A 24,032-nucleotide genomic window follows, 5' to 3' on the forward strand; every position below is an offset into this window, starting at 1 on the left:
GCTGCCAGAGCACTCTTTACAAAGTCACCTGCCCACATGAATTGTTTGGCATTGCCAATTAACAGATAAACCATTGGAACCCATTTTGTTAGCAAAAGAGCAGTGTTTTTTAAATCCCATTATCCCCTCTGGTATTCCAGGTGGCTGGATTGCATCTACTCACTCTAGGATGACCTAAGGGCAGAGAAATTATTTTTGGTGATCTTATGTACCAGGTCAACCAGCCCATATCCTCCTCCTCTGCAGCTGACACACATTCGCACATACTCTAACTTTGGTTGATAAACATACTAATCTTTGAAGGAAAAAAATGTAATGCTGTGTGTAATATTACTCTAAATTAAGATCACCCTGATAACATTTAAAGATTATCTTTCCTTATTAGAGATCTTCAACATATTGGCTTCATTATATCACCTTCATTTTTCTTTTACTCTCACATTTGTTTTCTCTTTGTGTTGTAGTCCTAGTTTTGTCTTTCTTTACACCTTTTTAAATTTTGCTTTTCCATTGTCTCAATTTTAATTTGATTAAAGTATTCCAAAAATAAATATCTCTGGAACTATGATGAGAGGAATTTAAGGAGTGGTCAGAATTTGGGCAAAATTAAAATCTATGTTCCATCTGCTATTGGGGATAAAATTTGTGCCAGTGTGTATATGTGGTTTTACATGTTGACCATGTGCTTAATGTTGGCTGTTATAGGAACTCAAATTATTTTTAGCTGCACAGAGAAAAGGCAAAGAATTCAAGAAGGGGAGTTCTGTTCTTGAAGAATTCAAGTTCTGTTGGGAGACTTTTCTCATGCAATTTTACAGCAGTATACTAGGTTTGCTAGCATACTTTGAAAATAAATCAGTACTAACTGATTTCCCTTCTGTAAACCATGTATTTGTTCATGTGTTAAACTGTGGTTGATACTGAATGGACAACTGTGTATTCATAATTTAATGTCTTTACATGCCTTGATTCATGGAGGCTGTAACTGTTTAACTCAGCAAGATACAGTTCTGTATTGGCTCACTGAGAACAGGAGCAAAATCAAGTCCATTTGCTGCCTCTATAAAATGCCACTGTTTGATTTCATGTGGTTACAAGTTCAGTCCCTTGTGAAAACATCCTAGTGTATATCCTAGTCTTTCGTACCTCTGTTGGAGTCTTATGAGTCCAAAAGACGGGCTTCTCCCTTCTCTTGATGTACATATCTATTTTCCATTAAGCACATGTAAATCCTCCTTCTGGATAAGTGTTTAAATTGTCACTTAAACACATATAGATATCCAAACCAACAAGTAAAAACTTGTTCAGTGTTTCATATAGTCAAAGTTTATTCATCCTTTGAAAAAAACTACACTTCTCCATCTTTAGACAGGATGGCTGGGAAATATTTTTCATTATAGCACCTTCTTCTTTCTTATTTCAATTTTTTTTTCAGCTGCTTTTTGAAGCCTCTCAAGGAAATATATTTTGAATATTTATGTAATTAAAATTATTTAGAAAAACATTTTCAGGATTGTAGCATGAGCTCTTACATTATTCATTACAAGAAACTGATTAGTATTTGAAGATGTTCTATACAGAAAATTTCTGTAAAACTTGAAATTTCTGGGTACTTCAGTTACAATTAGAGAAACCATTAAAGGCTAGGATAAAATTCCAATATGTAATTTTTAATAGATTTATAGTTAAAGCAAAAGCATGTGAGTCAAATGGACAGAAAAGTAATTCATGTCATATGAAATTTTGTTCACAAAAAGTCAGAAAAGGCAAAAGCATATTTTGGTTTAGTTTTTTTTTGTTTGTTTGGAATAGGTTTTGTAAGCATCTGTGCAGCCCTGTCCAAATTTTTACTCTAATATATTTTTATCTAATATATTATGTTACTGTGATAGAATTAAAATTTTACCATTGTTAAAGAGCTTGGTTGTTTTATTTTCTTACCTCATTCTCTGTGGCAACAAGATGTCAAAATTAATTAAAGGCCAGGCATCATGTCTCACTCTATGTGTTCTATTTGTGAGACACGTGAAAACATGAAGATGTGATACAAAGACAGGAGGCATAAACTATGCTCAGCAGAAAGAACACTTATGCTGTGGTTAATTAACTAGCTTTATTAAAAATTCTTCTCTCTGTGAATGGTTTTACCATCACTTTAACCTCTAATAAGAGTAAATTTGTATGTAGATACAAGAGAGTAATATTTGCTTCCTCCAGGCACATTGCTGTATTTGAGTTTCATCACAGGCTCTACAAAATAAACTTGGACAGCAATAGGATGCTGAAGTGAGTCCTTCAATTAATACCGTTAATTAACATGTGCTTTTAAAATTAGTTTTCATTTAGCTAATGGAATACAATTCAGAAATCTTGGAATGCTGACATCCGAAGACGCAGCCACTCACTTCACGTGGACTGGCACTTCATTTCATGATTTCTGGCTAAAATGCCTTTCCAATGAATGTGTCTCCTGTGTGTTCCAGTGCTCTGTCACCTGTGGCAAAGGAATGCAGTCTCGAGTCATCCAGTGCATGCACAAGATCACGGGAAGGCATGGCAATGAATGCTTTTCTTCAGAAAAGCCTGCAGCCTACAGACCCTGTCATCTCCATCCCTGCAATGAGAAAATTAATGTTAATACAATAACATCACCCAGGTTAGGTAAGCAGTCAAAGATGACAAATCTCTTTTCAGATCTTTCTCTCCATACAGTTAACGATGATCCCAGTTTAGAAACAGAAGTCAGGAGGTATTCAGGAGATTTAAATTCTACACAGAGACTGATCTTCCTTCAGGTTTTGAGTGTGTACATCAGAGACTGTAACTAAGAATGGTGAAGGGTTTTGTTATCCATGGAAGGACCTTATTATGAGACTGATATTAAGGGAACAAAATGTCCCCTATGAAAATATATTTATATTAGAGACACTCTAAACATATATGCTTTTATACATATATATATGTATATATTCAATATATATATTATTTATATATTTACCCAATTTTATCAAATCTTTCTAAAGTAAGAAAATACCTTATTTTCTGTTAAAAAATGTTGCAAACTATGATCTCTTGGTATTTGTGAGATCAAGGAGGCCCTTATTTGCCCCTTAAATACAAACAGCTCTTTCTTTAGTTCTCTCTGTCTTTAGTTCAAATCTACATCTATGCCCAATGTATTAGGATGTATGAAGGAAAATTACTTGGAATGAAGAGATTTGCTGTACCTGGCAGAACTTAGGTCTCTTCTGTTCTTAAGGAAATTATGTTATTATGTAACTACAGAACTGTTAATTCTGGTAGTTTTTGTTTCCTAGTGCATCATTGATGATGATTACCATTAGTTCCCCTAATCATTCGTCTGCATCTTGAACATGATGGGAATATTCAAAAGCTTGCTTTAAGACAGCACACCCTCTCCAGCTGATTTTCCAGAGCCCTTATTAAGATAAAGCCTCCTGTCCAGTAGATTTCTCCTGCATGGAAAACAAGACTGGCATTTCAGACTGTGCGCAATACTTCTTTTAAGACAGTGAAGTGTATTTCTCTTTGAGGTTTTTAACCTTCGAACATTACTGCACAGTAGTCATTGTTGCAATGTTCTGTTGCTTATGGTCCTCTCCTTGCTATTTCACTGTTTGAATGTTCTTCCCCTTTGTACTTTATCTTTCTTTGTTCAGCTGGTCTCTCAGAATTTAGATGCTATCTCCCCATCATTGATGATTTTCCTCTGATGAAGTTATGTAAGCAACTTTGTGTCACAGAGTCAAGTGAATCGGAGTCACACAAAAAATACAGTGTCAATTAAAATTTGACTTAATGTGAAGTGAAAAAGAAAAAGGGCTATGTTGTCACACGAAATCACAGAAAAACTAGGTTGGAAGAGACCTTCAAGATGATCAAGTCCAACCCATGCCCTAAACACCATAACTAAACCATGGCACCAAGTGCCATATTCAGTCTTTTTTTGAACACATCCAGGCATGGTCATTCTACCACCTCCCCAGGCAGGCCATTCCAGTAATTTATCACTCTTTCTGTACAAAATTTCTTCCTAATACCCAACCTATATTTCCCTGGGTGCAGTTTGAGACTGTGTTCTCTTGTTCTGTCAGCTGCTGTCTGGAGAAAGAGACCGACCCCCACCTGACCACAGGCACCTTTCAGGGAGTTGTAGAGAGTGGTGAGGTCACCCCTGAGTCTCCTTTTCTCCAGGCTGAACAGCCCCAGCCCCCTCAGCCATTCCTCTCAGGCCTTGTGTTCCCAGCCCCTCACCAGCCTTGTTGCCTCCTCTGGACATGCTCAAGTGTCTCAAGGTCCTTCCCAAACTGAGGGCCCAGAGCTGGACACAGCACTCAAGGTGTGGCCTCACCAGTGCTGAGTACAGGGGCAGAACGACCTCCCTGCTCCTGCTGGCCACACTGTCCTCATGGCATGGATTATTTAGCACTGATACTAGTAATCTACAAGTCAGTGTCATGCAGCATGGAGTCAGAATCCAATCCAGTAGAAATCTTAACATCTCTGAAATACATAATGCAATGCTTCTCTTCAATATACTGATAATTTTGGCCTCCAGTTCCATTCATATCATGAGTAAAGAATTGGGCGGTAGGACTAGTGAAAGCTGATGGGGATTGTGCCCCCAGAGCTTTTACAAATTTATCTTCTTTTAGCAGAGGAGATTAACTCAAATCTGAGATTGAGTTCTTTATTCAGTGTTTGTGATGTGTTTTGGATAATATCTTGTTCTTGAGCCCTGTTTTTCACTGGGTTCCCATTTTAATTCCATGTATGTACTACGTACTACATGTGCAAGTACTTGATATATGTAACTAAATGTGAAGAGTTCCAACTTCAGTAACACAGTCCTTCTGTGATAAGCTGTGTAAGGAGGCTTTCATAAGTGAAGCAAGGCAGAAAGATGAGCTCCACTTAGTCATGAGAAAGTAGTTGCATGACATTAAACTAATTAAGTTCGATGCAACTTAATCCGATGTGTAAATAAAGCTGGCCTTAAAATTTTTTGATGTTGAATATATTGGCAATAGGAGGACAAGGGGAATTCCTTCTTTTGTTAAATATCTACATCTATAACCCTTTCTCTTCCCCAGACATGCTTCTTATGTCCTTGTCTCTTTTGGTATGTGATTCTTCACTAGTAAAGGCAACAGTAATGTATATTTGATTTTGCTGTTGTTGTTACACTTTTTTTTTCAGCTGCTTTGACATTCAAATGCCTAGGAGACCAGTGGCCTGTGTACTGCAGAGTGATAAGAGAGAAGAACCTCTGTCAAGACATGAGGTGGTATCAGCGATGCTGTGAGACGTGCAGGGACTTTTATGCGCAAAAAATGCAACAAAAGAGCTGACCTCTGTCAGGCTGGCTGGCTCTCAGCTCTTTGCAATCTTATTATTTATAAACACACACACACACACCCACACAGGCTTTTTCAGACCAAATATTATCAGATGGCATATAATTTAATCAAATTAATTTATTTTTGCCTGCCAGTCATCCTTAATGGTTTGGTTAAACAGCCAACATGTTTTATCTTCTGACATTTTCATAATTAATTTTTATATGAACACTTTTGGATACATTTATCAGAATTTTTAAAAAATAGTAACTAGTATTTTAAATGTTTATTTTCAGTAAGATCATCTGTTGCAAAAAAAAAGTCATGCTATCTTGAATTTATTTTAATTTAGCTGAATAGTTTTGCTGTATATGGAAATAAAGTTCTTTTAAATTTTATTATATTTTTGGCATTTGGAGTCAGAATGAGCTTGTGTTTTTGCAACAGATGTCAAAGTGAACAAGCTAACATTATTAAACAGGTTATTACAGAATGTATTGTGAAATTAGTTCATTTGATTTAGAAACATACTGAAGGGGATATTCTACTGTAACTTATATTATAAACAAGAAAATTAAAATAGCTAAGTAGAGATTTTGATCATTCTCATGGACACATACTTGAACACAAGTATTAAATCAATGAAACACTGTAGAGATTTACACTGAATCACTGTTGCACTGTTTGAGGTAGTGTAGAGAAATGCAGTCCTAGAACTTGTACCATCCTATGAATCCACGTCTGTAGTGTTTTAACATGTCACTTAATTTTTTAAAGTTTTGAAACAAAAAACCCATGTCCCTCTATACCTTTGTGTGTCCTTTTGCAGATTTACAAATGGAAGAGTCCTTTCTCCTGCCACTTGTATGGAGTAATCTGTTAAACATTCTCAGTTCTCTGTTGATAATTTAGAAAATAGCTTTGTAATACTACTTTAGTTTTACCTTTGACTAATGAAACAGTCTTTATAAAAATTAAATGTTTTACAGTTTTGTGAAACATTATGAAACAGCTAAGATTTTCCTTATGAGAAAATACTGTACATGATTCACATGATTTTTACATTTTCAATAAAAAGTAAAGCTCCTTTTGCTATTTGAATTTTTCTTTTTTTGTGTGTCTGGGTCTGGTAGATTAATCCATCTAGCCCCGCATCGCAGCAGGTACAGCTACAGTACGAGTGCCTTCTGCCTCTTGGCTTAGGCACCACTCTGCAGCTGCAGACAGACATGGCACTCCTTGAGCCTCGATATGTATCCATGGAAAGCTGAGAATAAGAGGGTAACATTCTGTGGAGATGCAGGTATTTATCTCAGGCGTGTCCTGCAACTGCTGAACTTGTCAAGTGAACAGCAGTGGGTCTTCTGCCCTCATTTTGTGATGGAAGTGTTTATGTCTGTTCTTAAAATATGTGGAAGAGCAAGTCCTGAAGGCAAGACAGACGGAGAAATAAGCCAAAAAGGTATATTTTCTACTCAAAGCAAAAAGTAAATGCAGCTTTATTTAAGTGAATGTTGCTTTTCCTTCTCTGCAAAGAGTCTAGTGTGTAGATGTGATACACAGTTTCCACAGATGGATAACCACAGATACCCACAGACAATAAACTGATGCCTCCAGTAGGACTGTGATTCTGTCCAGGAAGAATACTTAGACGCAGTCTTAGCTACCATTGAAATCAACATCTGTGTTTCAAATAGCTGTACTATCAAAATCTTTAGTTTGGCATCTTACTGCTCTGCACTTGAAAACTCCAACTCTAATGAGGTGCTAGTGTATGATTTTAAATAAAATACCTTCTGGTTTTGAAAAGTAAAAAAAAGAAAAAAAATAATGTTAACATCATGGAATGTTATATTTTGTGTAACAAAAAAGTTTCAATGCATAGAAAATTCAGTTGCTTTGGGGCATAATTCCTTGAAGTCACAGAAGCACATTTGAAAGTCTAATAGAATTATTGTAGTTGGCAGGCAAAAGAAGCAAATTTTATTTTAAGTTTTCCTCATACTTAGCAACAGATCTTGGTAATACTCCTGCACTCACTTGAATCACAATTGAAAATCAAGCAAAAGAAAAGATGCCTCCAGACTAGGAGCCAGAGGAAAATTTTTATCAGCCAGTGGTATCATCTTCACAATTCTAAATGTTTATCCTCTGCTGATTTTGAATATTTCATTAACAAGGGTGTCATCTTAATCACAAAATTTAAGAAGTGTGTTTTGACTCTGGCTCTATCTGTCAAAAACAAATCAGTGACTTCTGCTGAAATCATCCTCCCATCACCTCTATAAGAAGATCATAAAAAGGAAGTACTTTTCATTGAGAGGCAGGGATGGAAAGTTGTGGTTGAAAATTACTTTTTTTAAAAAATGTAATGAGTGAAATCAAGATCAGATATTATTAGATGTTATATTTTGATCAGGATGTTATAGTGAAATCAGGATATTATAGTGCTGATAAGTCTGGTTCTGATTCCTTTAGCAACTGTAGTACAAAAATACTAGTTAAATGTGTGTGAATCATTTTGAAACAGTTTTGTGTCTAAATAGCAAATATACCTCTGAATTTGAAAGCAAGTTCATTTTACTGAAAGTTCATTTTATTGCTTTAGATCCTATCAACATTCAGAGGAGCAGTACAGACTGAAATACTCTTTTGGACAGGAAATTATAAGAACATTCTGAAAATGTGCCCAGGCTATGACTTGAGCCACAGCATGCCATGGGGAGGGCAGGCATGTGCCAGTTTTCCATAGACCTGGGTGGCAGCAGGCAGCCCTTTCCAGCTGTGTTCAGGCAAGCCATAGCCTTATCGACTTATGCAGGCATAAACAGTCCAGAGTTTACTCTTTTCTGTTTTATTTTGGATTTGTTCTTTCTTCTTCAAGGACAGTCCCTCTGCACTAATATGTTTTCTTTCCAGCCTGATGAATATGTAACATTTCAACAAATGAGTGTCAAATCAATCAAGTTCAGCTGGCATGTAAAGGTGAAATTCACTCTTGGCTCCTAAGAGCTACAGCAGGCCTCTCTGCTAATTAAATACCACTTAAACCCTACTTTGTCGGATTAAGTGGGACTTAAGTGGTACGTAGGGATTGTGCTAGTCTGGTGCACAGCAGGTTTACTTCCTGCTCCCACTGGTCAGCCAGAGTAGTAACCGAAAGTTACAACAGCTACCACTTCTCATAACTCTCCTAAAGAAATTTTAATAGCATTGTCATTTATTCTGAAGGAAATTGCTGCTTTGTTCTGGAGGAAGTGGGTTACATTTGGGGTTGTTTCAGGTTTTTTCCATTCAGTTTTCATTATGTTCTTTAGTGACAGAAAACCAGCCATTTGCATATTCAAAAAATACACTAAAAATAGAAAGCTTGCCTGCGTCATGATACCAAGAGAGGCCCTAAAACCTAACAGATCAATTATAAAAAGAAAATTAAAAGCACTCAGAAAGAATTTAAAGATATTTGTAAAAAAGATGTGCAAACCAATAGAAAGGGAACTTGAAATACATCCAAAGCAGGAAGCTGAAAAAGGAGACGGTGGGACCATCTGATAACACAGCTGTGAAAGGGACACTCAGGAGTGATAAAGTGGCGAAAGAGAAGTTCAGTGAATTACTTGTGTTGACTTTTCCAGATGAAAAGTTGCAAGGTTCCTTATAGCAAAGATGTCAGAGAAATTGGATCGAGGTGAAGGAAATGTACAGGAAAGTAAGACTAAATAAATATGTTCAATGCAAACAGTATCTAGGGTTGCAGTCACCTGAGATTATTGGAAGAACACAACTAGGAAATTGGTGTCAGAGCCACGTGCCATAGTGCCCAAGCTGTCATTGCAAAGAGTCAGTCTGCCAGGCTGGCAGACTGATGTGTAATTCCTGCCTGTGGAAAAGGCAACCCCTTGAGCTACAGATTGCCATAATAGCCAATGAAAATAATAAGAACCCTGAGCACCTGGATAAGCGTGTGCTCTTGGGTGAAAGTCAGCATGGCTCCAGTTGTGAATGGAACAAAAAGGAACTGCTGGACACAAAAATCTCTGTTCAGCATTACAGGATATTCAAGAAACTGCATTCACACAGGACTACAGGAGCAATCTTTATGGATTGAAAGGTGATTAAAGGATTGGAAGCAAAATTATCATCTTTCAGGATGGAGAGAAGTCAGCAGTATGGTTCCTTAAGGAGTTAGGGATTTTGACATTTTCATCAGTGGCATGTGGAAGAGTAAAAACTGAGTTCTCTGTCTAGGCAGGTGCCATAAAGCTCTTCTGGTTAACTCCTGCCTCAGTTGTAAAGAAACAAAAAACTGAGTGATTGGTCAAGACATTAACTGAAAAATTTTGATATAGGTATATGTCAAGTATTATAGCTATAAAAATAACCTGAACCATTCCTATGAGACACTGAATTTGCAACTGACAGTCACAGAAGTGAAGTTACTAGCCCTGTGAGAGTTACTACTGCTATGAGAATAGTGGGGAAAAAAGCACCAGTAACTGACGGATGTTTTCAGAAAGAAAGATATAATTTTTCCCATTTTTGGAACTGGTGTAACCAGAACATGAGCATTGTATTAATTTATGGTTGCTGTATTCTAATGAACAATGTAGTGGAATTACAATGCAACACACTGAAAATAAATCAGCAAGGAGATAGACTAGGTGGCTTACAAGATGAGATTTAAAATGTTGATAATCCAGATTGAAAAGAAAGAGACTGAAATAACTATAGTTTAAACAATCCTGAAGGTGATGGATAAGCTGTCTGGGGAGCTCTTCTTAAAACTCTGCAGTATTACAAGAAGGGCATCCTTGATATGGCTAATATGGAAATTAATTTAAAAGACATAAAAGTAAGCAGTAAAGGCAAATGGTCATGATGTTCTGAATCTTGCTTCTGGTGGAGGTCCTCTCAGAAGAATTGAAAAACAGGCAGTTTTATTGACAATTTATAAATAGATAATAAATAGCCTGGAAAAGAGGTACTTCAGCACAAAAAAAATAAAAAGTGTGACTTCTGAGGGAGTAAAAGAATGAACTGCAGAAAGTAGAAGGGTGTACACTGACTCCCTAAACAGCATCTTGTTCTTGTCCTTTTCAAAAAAAATTATAAATCCTGGGATTGGAGAGGTCTGACTTAATAACATACCTTTATGTTCTTATGTCAAATGGATTACTGTTGCTATGTAAACTCACACAGGCGCACACATCTTACGCAACAGTAGCACAGACAAGCCCTGTGTTTCTAGAGATGCTGGAAAGTCTATGTTTTAAAAGTCATGGTTGCATATACCCATGTATTTTAGAACACAAATTATTACTCTCTTTGTTATTACTGCACAGGGAAAAAGTGAGAACTATGTGCCATGGTAAGTCCAAAACAGCAGCTTCATGGTAATACCTAGGGTACACTGGAAACCTGAATTAGTGTTTCAGGGGTTCATTAAACTGGTTAGACATAGTTGTAAAGGTACCACCAGGTTCCCCAAAAGCATGCACATCCACTCAGAAACACAGTCACTACTACCTCTTTTGTGGCTGCTCACAGATACTTATTTCAGCACCTACTTGAAAGGTGCCATATTAATAATTTTAAACAGATATGCTTTAAGATCTCCCATAATTACATGCAAGGAAACATCATGAGCTTTTAAAGTAAATAACAGGTTTTACTTACATGTATATCCAACAATCAATTTTTACTTTAGTATTTAAAAAATGTTTTCCTATTTTTATTTTGTTTCCATATTTCAGCTATTTTTTGTGTGGTAAATAGATTTTTTTGATTCTGTGGTCTAAGTACAGAGGTAAATTTTTTGTGATGCCCTAGTTCTCAGCACAAATTTGATTCAAAAAAGGTTTTCCTGGATTTCAAGCAATGACCTTATCCTCTGTAGCAATTTCATCCAAATGAAACATATCCTGGAAAAACATACATATTTTAAGAAAAGGTTAAAAATAAGAATGAGGAGGCTACTTTTGCTAGTCATACATAGGGACCATAATGAGAAGGGGAATTTCATTAGCTGAAAGTCAAAAGGACTTAAGACTCATAAAATGATGATGAAAATATCAAATCTCAGAATAAAATAATAAAAGTGATGGGACTGAGGCCATACCATTCAAGTCAGTTGCAGTGAATTTTTCCATGCATTTGAAAAATGGGAGCAGAATCAATTCCCTGAAAACTTCTGTTATCAATTACTTGAAACAATCTAATATTTCCCAGGGTCAAGAAGAATTTACTGTGAAAGAAATCCTTGACCCTAAAAAAAGTGCATGTTAAAGCTGTTGTGGTAAATGGTACCAACCCACACACCACAATGGAGCCTCTTGGTACTGCTGCAGAAAAGGAAGACTTGCTTTGACGGGAAGCTGCTTCTAATTTTCTCAGGGGAAAAAATGTTACTTTGAAGTATTGTAGGCTTGACATTTTTGGCAGATAACTTGAGGAAGTGCTGGTATGCATTTAAGTGTCTTATGCATCTACTCACTGGTACTCAGTTAGTTTGAATGAGCACATATGTATCTATCAAAATAGACCTTGAACCCAAAAACTTAAGCCAGGCACTTAGACAAACTTGTCCTGTCTTCTCTGCCACTTCTAAACAATCTTTTATCATTGGTAGATGATATAAGTGAGCCTGATACCAAGCAGGGGTCAGATACAGTTTCAGGAAACTGTCGTATCCTTCTTCACGTCATTAATAATAGAAAGAGCATGCACAGCCAGGAAGCAGAAGCTGGGGCTGTTTTCATTACTAGTCTACAGCACAGAAACATGGACCTCTCCGTTTTGCCAAACAACAACCATCCTGATAAATTCCTGCAACTGGAGGTTAAATCTTTAGTGAAAAACTCTGCCTTTTTACCAGCCAACTGGGCAAAATTCCCAGAAGCAGCTTTACCTGGAGTGCAGCGGTGGCACAACAGGATCTATTTACAGGTAAGGTCTAAAAGAGGCTGACATGTTCCTGATTTTCCTACCTTGTTTTAACGATCAGTACATGATGGTGACAGTTCAGCTGTAGTTCAGCTTCCTGCATCTCTTAATCCACATGGTTAATATTCCTGTGTATTTTCCCGTGGACATCAGCAAGGATCCATGAGAAGGGTAACTTTCTTCAGCGGGGGTCCACTGACATTTTTCAGTGTATGAGGATTTCTACTGCTCTTTGTAACATTTTCATTGCATTTTCCAGAAAGTCTACTGAAGTCAAATACAACTTAATTGTACTAAAGTTGTGCATGAAATGTGCTCTCTGAAGTGAGAAAAGCCCCAGATTTAAAACTAAAAGTGAAGTTATATCCCTTAAACTTGATGAAAAGGCACATTACAGGGACATTAAAGATACTTGCTACAAATGTATGTATCTACATAGCTCACAATAACTTCCTTTTTATTTTCCTTATTTTTTTTCCCCTCATTGAACTTTGCCTTCCCAGTATACTGAAAGACAACTGTTGAAAGTGGGAAACATGCTGACTGCATTAATCCAGGTTATTATATAGTGGTAGCAGCAGTTTCTTGGTAAAAATGTAAATGTGCACTGCCTAGCAGAGGCCCTGGAGCTGGCGGAGGAGAAGTTCATGTCTGGATCAGCAGCAGTACAGCTGCATCAGCTCACACCCCTCTGGGCCCCACTTGCTACTCCACAGCGCTCCTTCCCTGCTGCCCAGGGAGCCCCTCGCCTTTCCCCACCCCTAGCATGAGCAAAAGCTCCAAGGTCTGGTTCTTGTCAAGGGATGGAGACATACATAAGTGGTTGGGGGTGAGGGGAGTGATGGAGAAGGGTCTACATTCTCAGGATCCTTAGTGTGGGGATCTGATTCCCCAGGGAAATGAGGACGAAGAGCCAAAAAAGCTTGAACCTGGGGGAAGGGAGGAGAGTGATGCTGAAAGTCTCCCACAGCTACTTCTTGTTGTGCTTCTCCCTTTTCAGACATTTCTCCCCATCAGCTCTCTAAACCCCCTTTGCTCCCTCTCAGAGTCCATTCCAGTCTTCTTCCAACTGCGAAAGTCCTCCCCCCGTGATACCTGCTTCCATCCTCCTCCCATTATATCCACTTCCATGCTCCCCCCTTACTCCCCCTAGCTTCTCCCCTGCCCCAGACACCCTTCCCTGTGCCTACTCCACCGCCTCCAGCCGCTCTGTTCGTGTTGTATAATCTCTGCTGGCGGCTCCCCAAGGAGAGCTGGGGCGGGGAACGCGCGGCCGCCCGTGGTGTCCCACGCAAACAGCCCGAACCGAGGGACGGAGCCTGAGGGATGCCGAACTCGAGGGGATGGTGCAATGCCAGCCTCACCCCCTCCCCCCGTCCAAGCCCCTCTTTTGTGCAGGAGGGAGGCAGCCACACACAGAGCCTCCGCAGCAGCAGGGATCCCTCTCCCCATTGTTGTCAATCAGGACGCGCTGTCACCGAGCCAGGGCTGCAGAGCTGCGGGAGGATTAAAATGTGTCGGGAGCCCCGTGCTTTTTGACTTGCGCTCTGCTTTTTTGCCACCAGCGAGAAGGTTTTCCTGGAACTCTGTGTCCCAGCCCGGGATGGCTGTTACAAAGGAAATGTCTGTACTCACCATGACTCCAAAAATGGAGTTTGCAAAGCGGTATTATTTTATAAGTGTTAAACCTAGGATACAATCTAAACTTTTTAGTGTAGTCATTAGAGAATCCAAACTGTTCCGATAAAATTCATTGTGCCATTCTCTCTCCCTTACGAGCTCACCTTCTTTTTCTCCTTTTGCTGACAATCAAATAAAGGAAAAAGTACTGATGAGTTCCAGACATTAGAAGAAACACTATGGCACAGTGGAGAACTAATGGTGCAGGAATAACATATTTCACTTTAAGATGAGAAAGACAATAGGGTTAAGGGTTAGTTAATTCAGAAATGGAAAAAGGGGGGATGGGAGGAGGAGAGAGAGAATTAATTTCAGAATATGTGCATGATCTAAAGATTCCTAAAGTCATTAAACCTTGAGAGTAGCCTAAATTCCCTCTTTAGAAGTTAATATTCTCTAAAGAAACTAATGCTACTCAGGTCTCCCTATGCAAAGTGACTGCATGGTGGTATGTTTGTGGTCTCTTCCAAACGTTTATTATGACATCACTTAAATTCAAAAGCACTGAAGTGCTTATGTGTTTTCTCCACCTTTAGGTTTTAAAATTTTTTTCCATTATAAAAAGCAGCTTCATGTAATGACAGAAAACTGCTGGTCTTTCTCCTCACTTTCCTCTTTGGTATCAGGCAAACTGAACAGCTTCTCCATTTAGCATGTACTTTCATCATCTACTTTGACTAAAACAAACCATAAAGCAGTCCTGGAATTTTGGCCCTTCCTTGTGAAAAGCAGCATAAAAAGCACAGACTTTCTCCAGCAAATGTATCACTGCTGACCGCATTCTGCTCACCCTGACAATTTCCAGTCCTGCTGGACTCTCTGCCCCACAATATGTTTTAATGCCCAGCACACACCAGATGATTAATCCTCCATATCTGTTTCTCATGCATGTCTTCCCTGTAGTCAACCTGGTAGTTTTCTGCAATTCTCTGACTTCTCTTTCTTGTTTATATTTCCCCTTTCTCCCCCCTATTTTTGGAAGACAACAGAGAGCATTCAGTCTTAGCAGCATGCTACTTCTTGGCATGATGGTTTTTGGCCTTACATATGAGTTAAGGCCTGTGTCCTGTCCTTGCTTGTTTCTCAGTATACGAGGACAAGAGAGTTTTTAAAAATCTGTAAGTTAGGTGCCGGGTTAGAATCACTTCTTTGTCCCCTGGCTCAAATGTGCATTACATATTTCCACTCTCTCTCTTATTCTTCCCTAAACATCTGCAACTGGCCACAATAAGAGCCAGCTGCAAGGTTTGCAGGAGCTTTGGTCTGTACAAAAGTTATTATATAATGTTCTCACAGCCCTGCAGAGCTGCATTGCCAACGACAGATAAAACAGCTTTTTAAACTAAAAAATTCTTTAGAAGCAGTAGTCTCAATAATGCACAATTTAGATAGTCCATATGAATATTCACTTTTGTCTAAGTATTCCTGTCACTTTGGCTGAAGTGTTTGTAACCATCTAATGCTCTCTCTTTCCAGCCCATGTCTGGTGGCTTTTCAGTTTTGCAGTACCTGAGGCTGTCTTAATGTCTCTGACAAGGAATCCAGATCCCCTTTATTTCCTTCCTTGAGAAAAGTTTCATATCTAGAATCATAGAAAGGTTTGAGTTGGAAGGGACATCACAGGTCATCTGGCACCAACTCCACTGCCATATGGAGAGATGTCTTCCCCTTGAGCAGGTGTCTCCAAAGCCCCACTCAGGCTGGCTTTGAACGTGGTCAGGGATGGGGCATTCACAACTTCTCTGCGCAACCTGTTCGTGTCTCACCATCCTCACAAAGAATGTGTCATCCTTATAGCTAATCTAAACCGGTCCTTTTCCAGTTTAAAGCCATTTCCCTTGTCCTATTTCTGTAAAAATTCTCTCTCCAGCTTTCTTGTCAGACATCTGTATGATGGGTGTAGAAGGGTGCTACATGGTCTCTCTGTGGCCTTCTCTTCCCCAGGCAGAACAACCCCAGCTCGCACAAATAGGAGAGGTGTTTCAACCCTCTGATCATTGCAGCCTCGTCTGAACCTGCTCAGGCTTCTTAGGAGCCCTTGATGTGACTGTCTGCCCTACTGTTTTTCTTGTCTCCTTATGCCCCTTTAGTTAATCCTTACCTTCCCAACTGCTTTTCCATTGCATTTCCTACGAGATGTGATTTGTTGAACAAAGCTCTCAAGTGCTAATATTCTTCATAATGAAAGAGCTTTTAATTTTCCAAATGTCTATCAATACCTGTTCAGTTGATACACCTACCAGAGGGATTCTTAGCTACACTCTAGAAGTTATTTGCCTTCAAAATATTTCTCTACATCATAAAAACATCCTTATGAGTGCAGGGAGGGTCCCCCACAATCTCTTACAAAGTTTTTGCATAACAGGGGATTATATTATTAAACAAACTACTCTTAAATATAATGACCACTCTTCTAGTCCTTGTCATTAGGATTGAGAAGGCTGTTATGAAACCAATCCTGTGCTATTTGGTGGCTGTAAGTTTCTGTAGGACTGCCTTGGTTAAAACTTCTAGTTGTAGCAGCCCATCAACAACATTTCTCACTTCCCCTGAGCATCATCGCCAACATCAAGTGGAAACTGGGGCTGGCCATGGGAACAGAGAAACTGGTCCTGTCTGGAGGGAAAGAAAGGCTTGAGTTCCAGGAAGTATATTTCCTTGATTTTTTATCTGTCTCTTTGTTGTCTTCTTTCAGGTGGATGGGCTTTAAACCAAGGTCTAGCCTTAACTGTTGATGTCCTGGGTTTTGTGGGTGATACCTCATATCACAGGCTGAGAAAATAATGGTTTGGTGCTTGGGTTGTTCAGTGCTATTAATAACAATAGAAGTGGGAACAGAAGGATAAAGTCAAGATAAAAATGAAATAAAAATATTTCCTAGTAATAAAGACTAAATTATAATTTCAGTTATGTGTATTGTAAGGTATGCATAACTTGAATTATAAAATAATCAGCAAGAAAAAAAACATGGAGTAGGCACATGTTGACTCAGTAATGGAACTAACATCAACCCTCTATAGATCTCTGGGCTTTTCACAGAGTACTAGTACTTGCATGTGTCAGCTTTCTGGGTCTGTCAAAGAGGAACATACTCTTCTCCGTGGAAAATGAGTTATTAACCAGTTATAACAGTGTTCTTGCTCATGAGCTATACGTAGATCAAACACAGTTATGTGTTTGCAGAGTTGAGCGCTTTTCATCTTGTTAAATAAGTACTTCAGAAATGTATTTCATCTACAATTTTCAGCGTTCTCCATAACTACTGCTTCTTTGAGTATTCACTATCCATTCCTTCAATTTAGTAAGTAGTAACATAAATTGCCTTTGATTTGTTCTGTCCAAACTCATTCACACTGTCTTCCTATATTCAGTGTATATAGCATGAATTCTGTAATGGATATTGATACCTAAATTTACTATACTTTTCTCTTTCTTTGAACATTTGCTGCATGAGTCAGAGTCTGTGACAAAGGTTGGGAAGTGTTTTGAATCTTAAAAGAAAATGTAAAAAGGTAACTTTTGCAACAATTAATACTAGCAAGCATATTTATCTAATCTTATGTTTCTCTGCTTCTAGAAATGCATATGTTTAATGCAATATTTTTCATATTTCTTTGTATGATATCTTAGTCTTAAAAGTTTTGGGGTATGTGTGTGATTCCAGCTTCTGTCCTTACTTTTCCCTAACTAGTCTGTAGGACATATCTACCACAGAAATTTTACAATCAAACATCTGCTGTACTCAAGTACATTCTCCCAATTAGCTTGTCACTTCAATGTCTGTTCTCTAAAATTTCTGCCAACTATATCTTACCCCAAATTCTGGTCCAGCTTTCATGATAAAACCTGGTTGCCCCTCCCAATCAATTCCCTCTCTATATCTGCTCCAAGCCACCACACTCTCCTCATGCCCATGAAAAGAAAGGTACTTCAGACAGTAGGGGGAAAAATGTTGCTACAAAGCACTGTTTTTATAAACAAATTTTTGCATTGTGCCATCTATTCCAAGTTTTGGAGAATTTTATGGAAAACAGCTTTTAAAATTACTGTCAAGTCACATTCTTCTCACAACATTTTAGCCTAGGGAGACCAATCAACCCCTGGTGAGACAGTTCGCGTTCTTCAACAAAATGTTCTCCAAGTTCAACTATTTAGCAAGCCTGAGGGAAGAGCCATTAGGGTCAATGACAAATCTTAAATAAGAAATAAAGTAAATAAAATAAAATGCAGTCAGAAAGAAAAGGCAGTTCAAAACACCAGCTCAGCTGAAATCTGGCCAGTACAGCCCAGAGGGCTTCAGTGCCAGCTGTAACTGCAATGCAGAGAGTAATATTATCAGGGGATGTGTGGAGGCTTAGGAACAACATGTGGAAATTATGAACTAACAGAAGGATGGGACGTCGCTGAGGATCCACCCGCCTACTAATGGCAATTATTGATGGGAAACATGCTTAGTCACTTCTGCAGGATTTAGTGATAGGAATGCCAGCATGATGCTTCCTCCTAAAGTTTCTTAGACAAAGTCGGTTGTTTTCTCTTCTCCACCTTCACTTTCTGAGGGAAATCAATCCTTATGCTTCCTTCCACACCTGCCTGCCTCAGACTAATGTATAGGAATCTATACATGCACACATGACACTGCAGTCATTCAGCAGGTGATGGCACACAGGAGCTGAATTTCACTGAAAATGGATCCACCAGCCCACAAAGTGGGCAGAAAATTACTCAAGCAGAAGAAGCCAACAGTTTACTATCATCTTAGGGACCTTCACTGACTTGATGAGGTGCCCAAGCAGTTCCCAATGCCAGTGTGCAGGAGGTCAGATGCCCCGTGCTCCCACCAGAAAGGTGGAAGGAGAAGCAGAACATGCCCCCAGCACTTTTGCAGTTGAAGTCCATCCAGCCTGGGGTGCCTTAAAGTTTGGAGATCTCAGAAAAAGTGAAAAATTCAGGGAAAGTCATCCTTAGATGGAAGTAAGTCTCTCAGGATCTGTCTTCTTCATTGGCTGTTTAATATGTGCACTTTACCTTATGGGCATTTTGCAGCAGGTGCTTTGTGATTTCTGAGAGCAGGAGAGAGGTGGGGATTGCCCCCTCCCAGCATACCTGACACAGGACCACTGGGTCAGGCCAAGGCTCCCCTTGACTCAACATAAAGTTCCTAAGGATAAAAGTACTGGTGAGGAGGGATGAATATGCTCTGTGTTGGTTCTAAAATCCTAAGAAATGGGAGAGGTGTTAGTGTAAGACAAAGGCTTTGGAAAAAGCAGGTCTCTTAGGTAGCTGACGCACTGTGGTACCACAGATCAGTACCAGGTTAATTGAAAGTCTTGGGGACAGAAGGTTGGGACAAATCTTGAATAGCTTGGAATAGAGAGTCTGATTGCATTCCTCCAGGCAATTACAGATTGAAAAGTATCATAACTACTATTTTACAGAACCCTAAAGAGGTCCTTAGTGCCGTTTTAAGAGGCTTGTGGTTTCTCAAAAAATATTATCCCACCGGGGCTGTTATTCTTCTTCCTCTCTTGACACTCACATGTTGTAAAAGGTCTTATTTAACAGCTTTTGTTATCGGGAGAATGCTCAGAAATTTAATTACCTCAGTTGAATGAAGACCCTCTCCAACATCCTGACACTCTTGATCTGGCATTCAAGAGTGTGAACAGAACTGTGTAACTGTGTCTCACCCCTGCTATCAGAGATGCATTTCCAGTTGAGGTTTTCACTTACACACCATTGCCCTGTGATCATTCTGCTTTGTCCTTACATCTTTGCTCCTGCATCATACATCCATGGCTTCCACCGGAACTATAATGTTCTACTGCAGCTCTCCATAGCACTGTTTCACTAAAGCAGAGGTCTTCTTACAGCAGGCATTGTAACATCAGTTCACATTTGCAAAACAACTTAATGTACAGATTGTACCCACCTGCTTTCCCCAGAAGGAAGAAATCTGTCCAGAGTGAGCAGTCAGGCTCCCTTGTTGTAGAAGTTTGCCAGAAGGAGAAAAATTGTTGCATGCTCAGTTTTAAAATGATTCTGTTATATTACAAGTGATAATTCTGGAAGGGGGCCTGTATTGTAGGTAATGCAAATGAAAGCCAGGTTCTGATCTAACTTATGTCTTACAGAGAGAAAAGAAAACTGTCACCGAGCTGCCAGGCTTAGACTTGAACAGGGTCAGTCAAGAAATAATAGACAAATCACTGGGGAAACACATTACTCCCATCACCCTGAAATCCACAATCAAGAGCAACCCACTGTACAGTGATATTCATGTGGACGATGACTGGGAGGAGAAGAAAAAGACCCCTTCCTGGACTGTGCAAGACTATGACAGACAGTCACTGCACTCTAACTTGGCCAGCCACATAAAGGTAATTGGCTGCTGTGCTGAGTTTGAGCAAGTGAATTGGTGCGAGTTGTGTGGTGCGTGCATAAACCACTGTGCAGCCCTCTTGATCTTTAGGTGGGGTTACAGAAGTAAATGTGGAGGTATTTTCTGGAAGAGACATGACACTAACAGGAGTGTGATCAGGAAAGAAGTCCACACATCTGGCGAGATTCCAGGAATTTAAATTTTACAGTACATGACATCTGATGAGAGAAACTCCTAAACCACGATGCTGTGTAACTCAGCTCCCCTGTTTACATAGGGAAGAGCTACAAATGTGGTACCTAAATACTATATAGTCACTTTATAACTGTTTTTAGCAAAATTCTGTTATCAAATTACATCTTTTTTTCAGCCTCATCCACACCATACAGGCTCCTGCCTCCCCGTGGGTTGGCACAAATCACTTCTAGGATTACTTTAGTTTTTGGTTTGGTTTGGGGGTTTTTTGCTGTTCCATTTTTTTGAAAAGTCAGAACTGTGTTTCACAGCATGGCATCTTTTCTTGAGAAGACAACATGGTTTGTTCTGGGTTTTTAAATGCATTTCAATGGCTGGTGTCCTACTTTTGGTTCCTGGATGAAAAGTGTGGTTTTAATTTTCCCCAGTGGAACATTTGCAGCATCTGGAAAGTAGCACAACCTACATTCAAGTGAAAGTGTCTTGCATATGTGTTGTGATATCCTAAATTCATTAATCAGTGTCTGATGATAGCCAAAATACTTCTGGGTATGTTCTAATGACTTTGTGTGTAAAAGAGAGAAATGATTTCATCTTCTGATCTTTCTTCTAGGAAAATCCTAATGATCTACAGTTCTGGATGGGGGATATTTATACTCCTGGGTATGATACCTTGTTAAAAAAGAAGGAGCGAGAAAAAAAACATTCAAAATATTGCCGTATCGTTCTGCTCATGATACTAGCCATTTGCATTCTAATTTCTGTAATCACACTTAGTATTTTACTTACTTAACTTAGCCAAATGATGATGAATTTTTTTAATAAATATTTTTATTAAATGATTTCCTTCTCTGGTTTTATTTGAATTCAATTTTTTTGGTCACAAACACAATTCATTTAATGTCACTTCTTCAAAATATTCCTGTACAGCACAGGGAATTGACCCTGAAAAGAGACAAATATTCTTTGCATGCCTAAAAGTCTCCTTACAGGTATAATTTAAAAAGAAAACTGTATTCAATCTTTTTTTGTGCCTTCTTTAGTCTAATGATTTAAGTCAGTATGTGTGGTATGTTACATATAGAGAACCAGCTGACTATTTGTTCTAATAAACACCTACTACACTCCTTGTCTTTTTATGATACATATTTTTAGAATATAGAAAAGCATTATAAAGCATTATTCAAGATATCCCAAAGAATTATAAAACAAACATTAACACATTACTTAGTCACTGAATGCATTGCTGCAATGTTGGAGCACATAGTAAATGCCAGCCTAAACACTTAAATGTTTTCTTACACTTTTTCAAAGAAGAAAAACAGAAAATAGATCACTGTGTTTCTATCAAAAAATTCCATAAACTGTGACAAAGTTCTTCCATCACTAGCTCATATTCTTTCAATATATTTCTGTCATCCCAAAACATGGAGAGACAATATTTATTTTCAATAAAATCTGTGGAGTACAAGGGTATAAACTGGAATTAACACACCTTAAAATATTAAAGTTGTGTAACCAGGCTGTGAAAAAGAATATCTGTAAATTAAAGGAATAAAATGAAATGTTTAGAGCACTTAGACCATTAAGTTAATATGCCTCAGAACAATTCAGAGGAATCAAAACATGAGATAAAATTACAAAAGAAAAAGTGAGTGAATAGGGAGACAAGAGCTTCAAGTAATTATTTTCTTTCCGAAAAGATACTCTGGGTGCTGCAAACCCTTTATACCCCTGTATTTGGTATTAAGGAGCTATGAATACTGTTAAGATATTTCCCTTTTGGAAGAGAATCTCACTGGTACACATAATCTGGAAAGCTGAGGTTATACCAGGTCTGCTTCTTATCCCACAAAAAATGCTTTGGATTAGTCAGGAATAGAACTAAGGTAGGAGGTTTAGTCAGGAATAGAACTAAGGAGGTACTGTGTCTTCTGAATTCTAGAATGTGCCCTACCTACAGCTGGTTTACAGTGCTTTAACTCATGTCAAGACGAATTCATCCTCAGACAAGTGTATTTAATTCTTTCCTTCTCATCTAGTTCATGATTGATTCTTTTGTGTGCTGTAACTTCTTGGACCTGCTCTAGCTGATACTATAACCAGTTTGAAGATTCAACTTAAAAAAAAATTCAAGCTAAAAAAGCTTAGTGCTTTAATCTGATGTGCAGACAACAGTAAAAGAGTAGTAGCATTTAGATGCACGTGCATAAAATTAGTATCCCTGTTACAAAGTTGTACATTGCTGTAAATATACAAGGGAGCTCAGCCTCCTGCCTTGCTGCAGTTTCAGTGCAGATGGGGATTCTTGTCTGAAAGATCAGGCCCGTTCAGTTTACAAAAGTAAGAACTTGGGAGTATTTTACAAGACTAATAGCTGACATTATGAAGTAACTACTAACATTAAACCTACAATACTTGACTTTTTTCCAGCCCAAGTACATTTGCTTTAAGTGCATTGCATATAATGCAGAGACGTACTTTTGTAAATTATTGAGGCCTGCAGGCTGGAAGCCTAAAAGCAAAGAGCTCTGTAGTTTCCAGGAAAACCGCCAATAATGCGAGTTTCTAAACTACATTACTCTGTGAGGGCTTAGTTGAAAGGATAAAGCCGTTTTCTCCACAAGTTGACTACGGGCTGTTTTAGTCCGATTTCACTGCTGTCACCTAGTGGAGAGCCAGCAAAGACGAAAAACGTGTCAGGCGCGAAGATGCCGCTTGGAACATTTTTTTTTTATTTTTTAAATAATGTCATGTTTCTCTTGGATGTGGGGGAAGGGCTGCTCGATCTTTTGCGATCCTCAGGCATGGCCTGGGATGCGGGTTCCTTTGGTGACCCCTCGCGGCGGAGCGCGGAGGGACCCGCGGATCCTGCTGCTCCAGGGAAGGGAAGGGAAGGGAAGGGAAGGGAAGGGAAGGGAAGGGAAGGGAAGGGAAGGGAAGGGAAGGGAAGGGAAGGGAAGGGAAGGGAAGGGAAGGGAAGGGAAGGGAAGGGAAGGGAAGGGAAGGGAAGGGAAGGGAAGGGAAGGGAAGGGAAGGGAAGGGAAGGGAAGGGAAGGGAAGGGAAGGGAAGGGAAGGGAAGGGAAGGGAAGGGAAGGGAAGGGAAGGGAAGGGAAGGGAAGGGAAGGGAAGGGAAGGGAAGGGAAGGGAAGGGAAGGGAAGGGAAGGGAAGGGAAGGGAAGGGAAGGGAAGGGAAGGGAAGGGAAGGGAAGGGAAGGGAAGGGAAGGGAAGGGAAGGGAAGGGAAGGGAAGGGAAGGGAAGGGAAGGGAAGGGAAGGGAAGGGAAGGGAAGGGAAGGGAAGGGAAGGGAAGGGAAGGGAAGGGAAGGGAAGGGAAGGGAAGGGAAGGGAAGGGAAGGGAAGGGAAGGGAAGGGAAGGGAAGGGAAGGGAAGGGAAGGGAAGGGAAGGGAAGGGAAGGGAAGGGAAGGGAAGGGAAGGGAAGGGAAGGGAAGGGAAGGGAAGGGAAGGGAAG

General features: G+C 39.3%; 2 protein-coding genes across 2 annotated transcripts in view; both read left to right on the forward strand.

The window, feature by feature from the left end:
- The window catches only part of ADAMTS19 (ADAM metallopeptidase with thrombospondin type 1 motif 19), a 130,176-nt gene extending 123,810 nt beyond the window's left edge, over positions 1-6,366 (forward strand). Inside the window, exons 22-23 of the mRNA XM_058043872.1 lie at positions 2,484-2,661; positions 5,221-6,366. Of these exons, the coding sequence (XP_057899855.1) occupies positions 2,484-2,661; positions 5,221-5,372 (330 nt within the window). The 3' untranslated portion in view covers positions 5,373-6,366. The remainder of the gene's footprint in view (positions 1-2,483; positions 2,662-5,220) is intronic.
- Positions 6,367-12,140: 5,774 nt separating this feature from the next.
- Positions 12,141-21,352, forward strand: MINAR2 (membrane integral NOTCH2 associated receptor 2). The gene is made up of 3 exons (XM_058044538.1): positions 12,141-12,305; positions 20,117-20,362; positions 21,173-21,352. Exons 1-3 carry the CDS (start codon positions 12,141-12,143, stop codon positions 21,350-21,352), a joined length of 591 nt encoding a protein of 196 aa, XP_057900521.1.
- Positions 21,353-24,032: the final 2,680 nt, after the last annotated feature.

The sequence above is a fragment of the Melospiza georgiana genome, chromosome Z (assembly GCF_028018845.1).
Source record: "Melospiza georgiana isolate bMelGeo1 chromosome Z, bMelGeo1.pri, whole genome shotgun sequence".
NCBI lineage: Eukaryota > Metazoa > Chordata > Aves > Passeriformes > Passerellidae > Melospiza > Melospiza georgiana.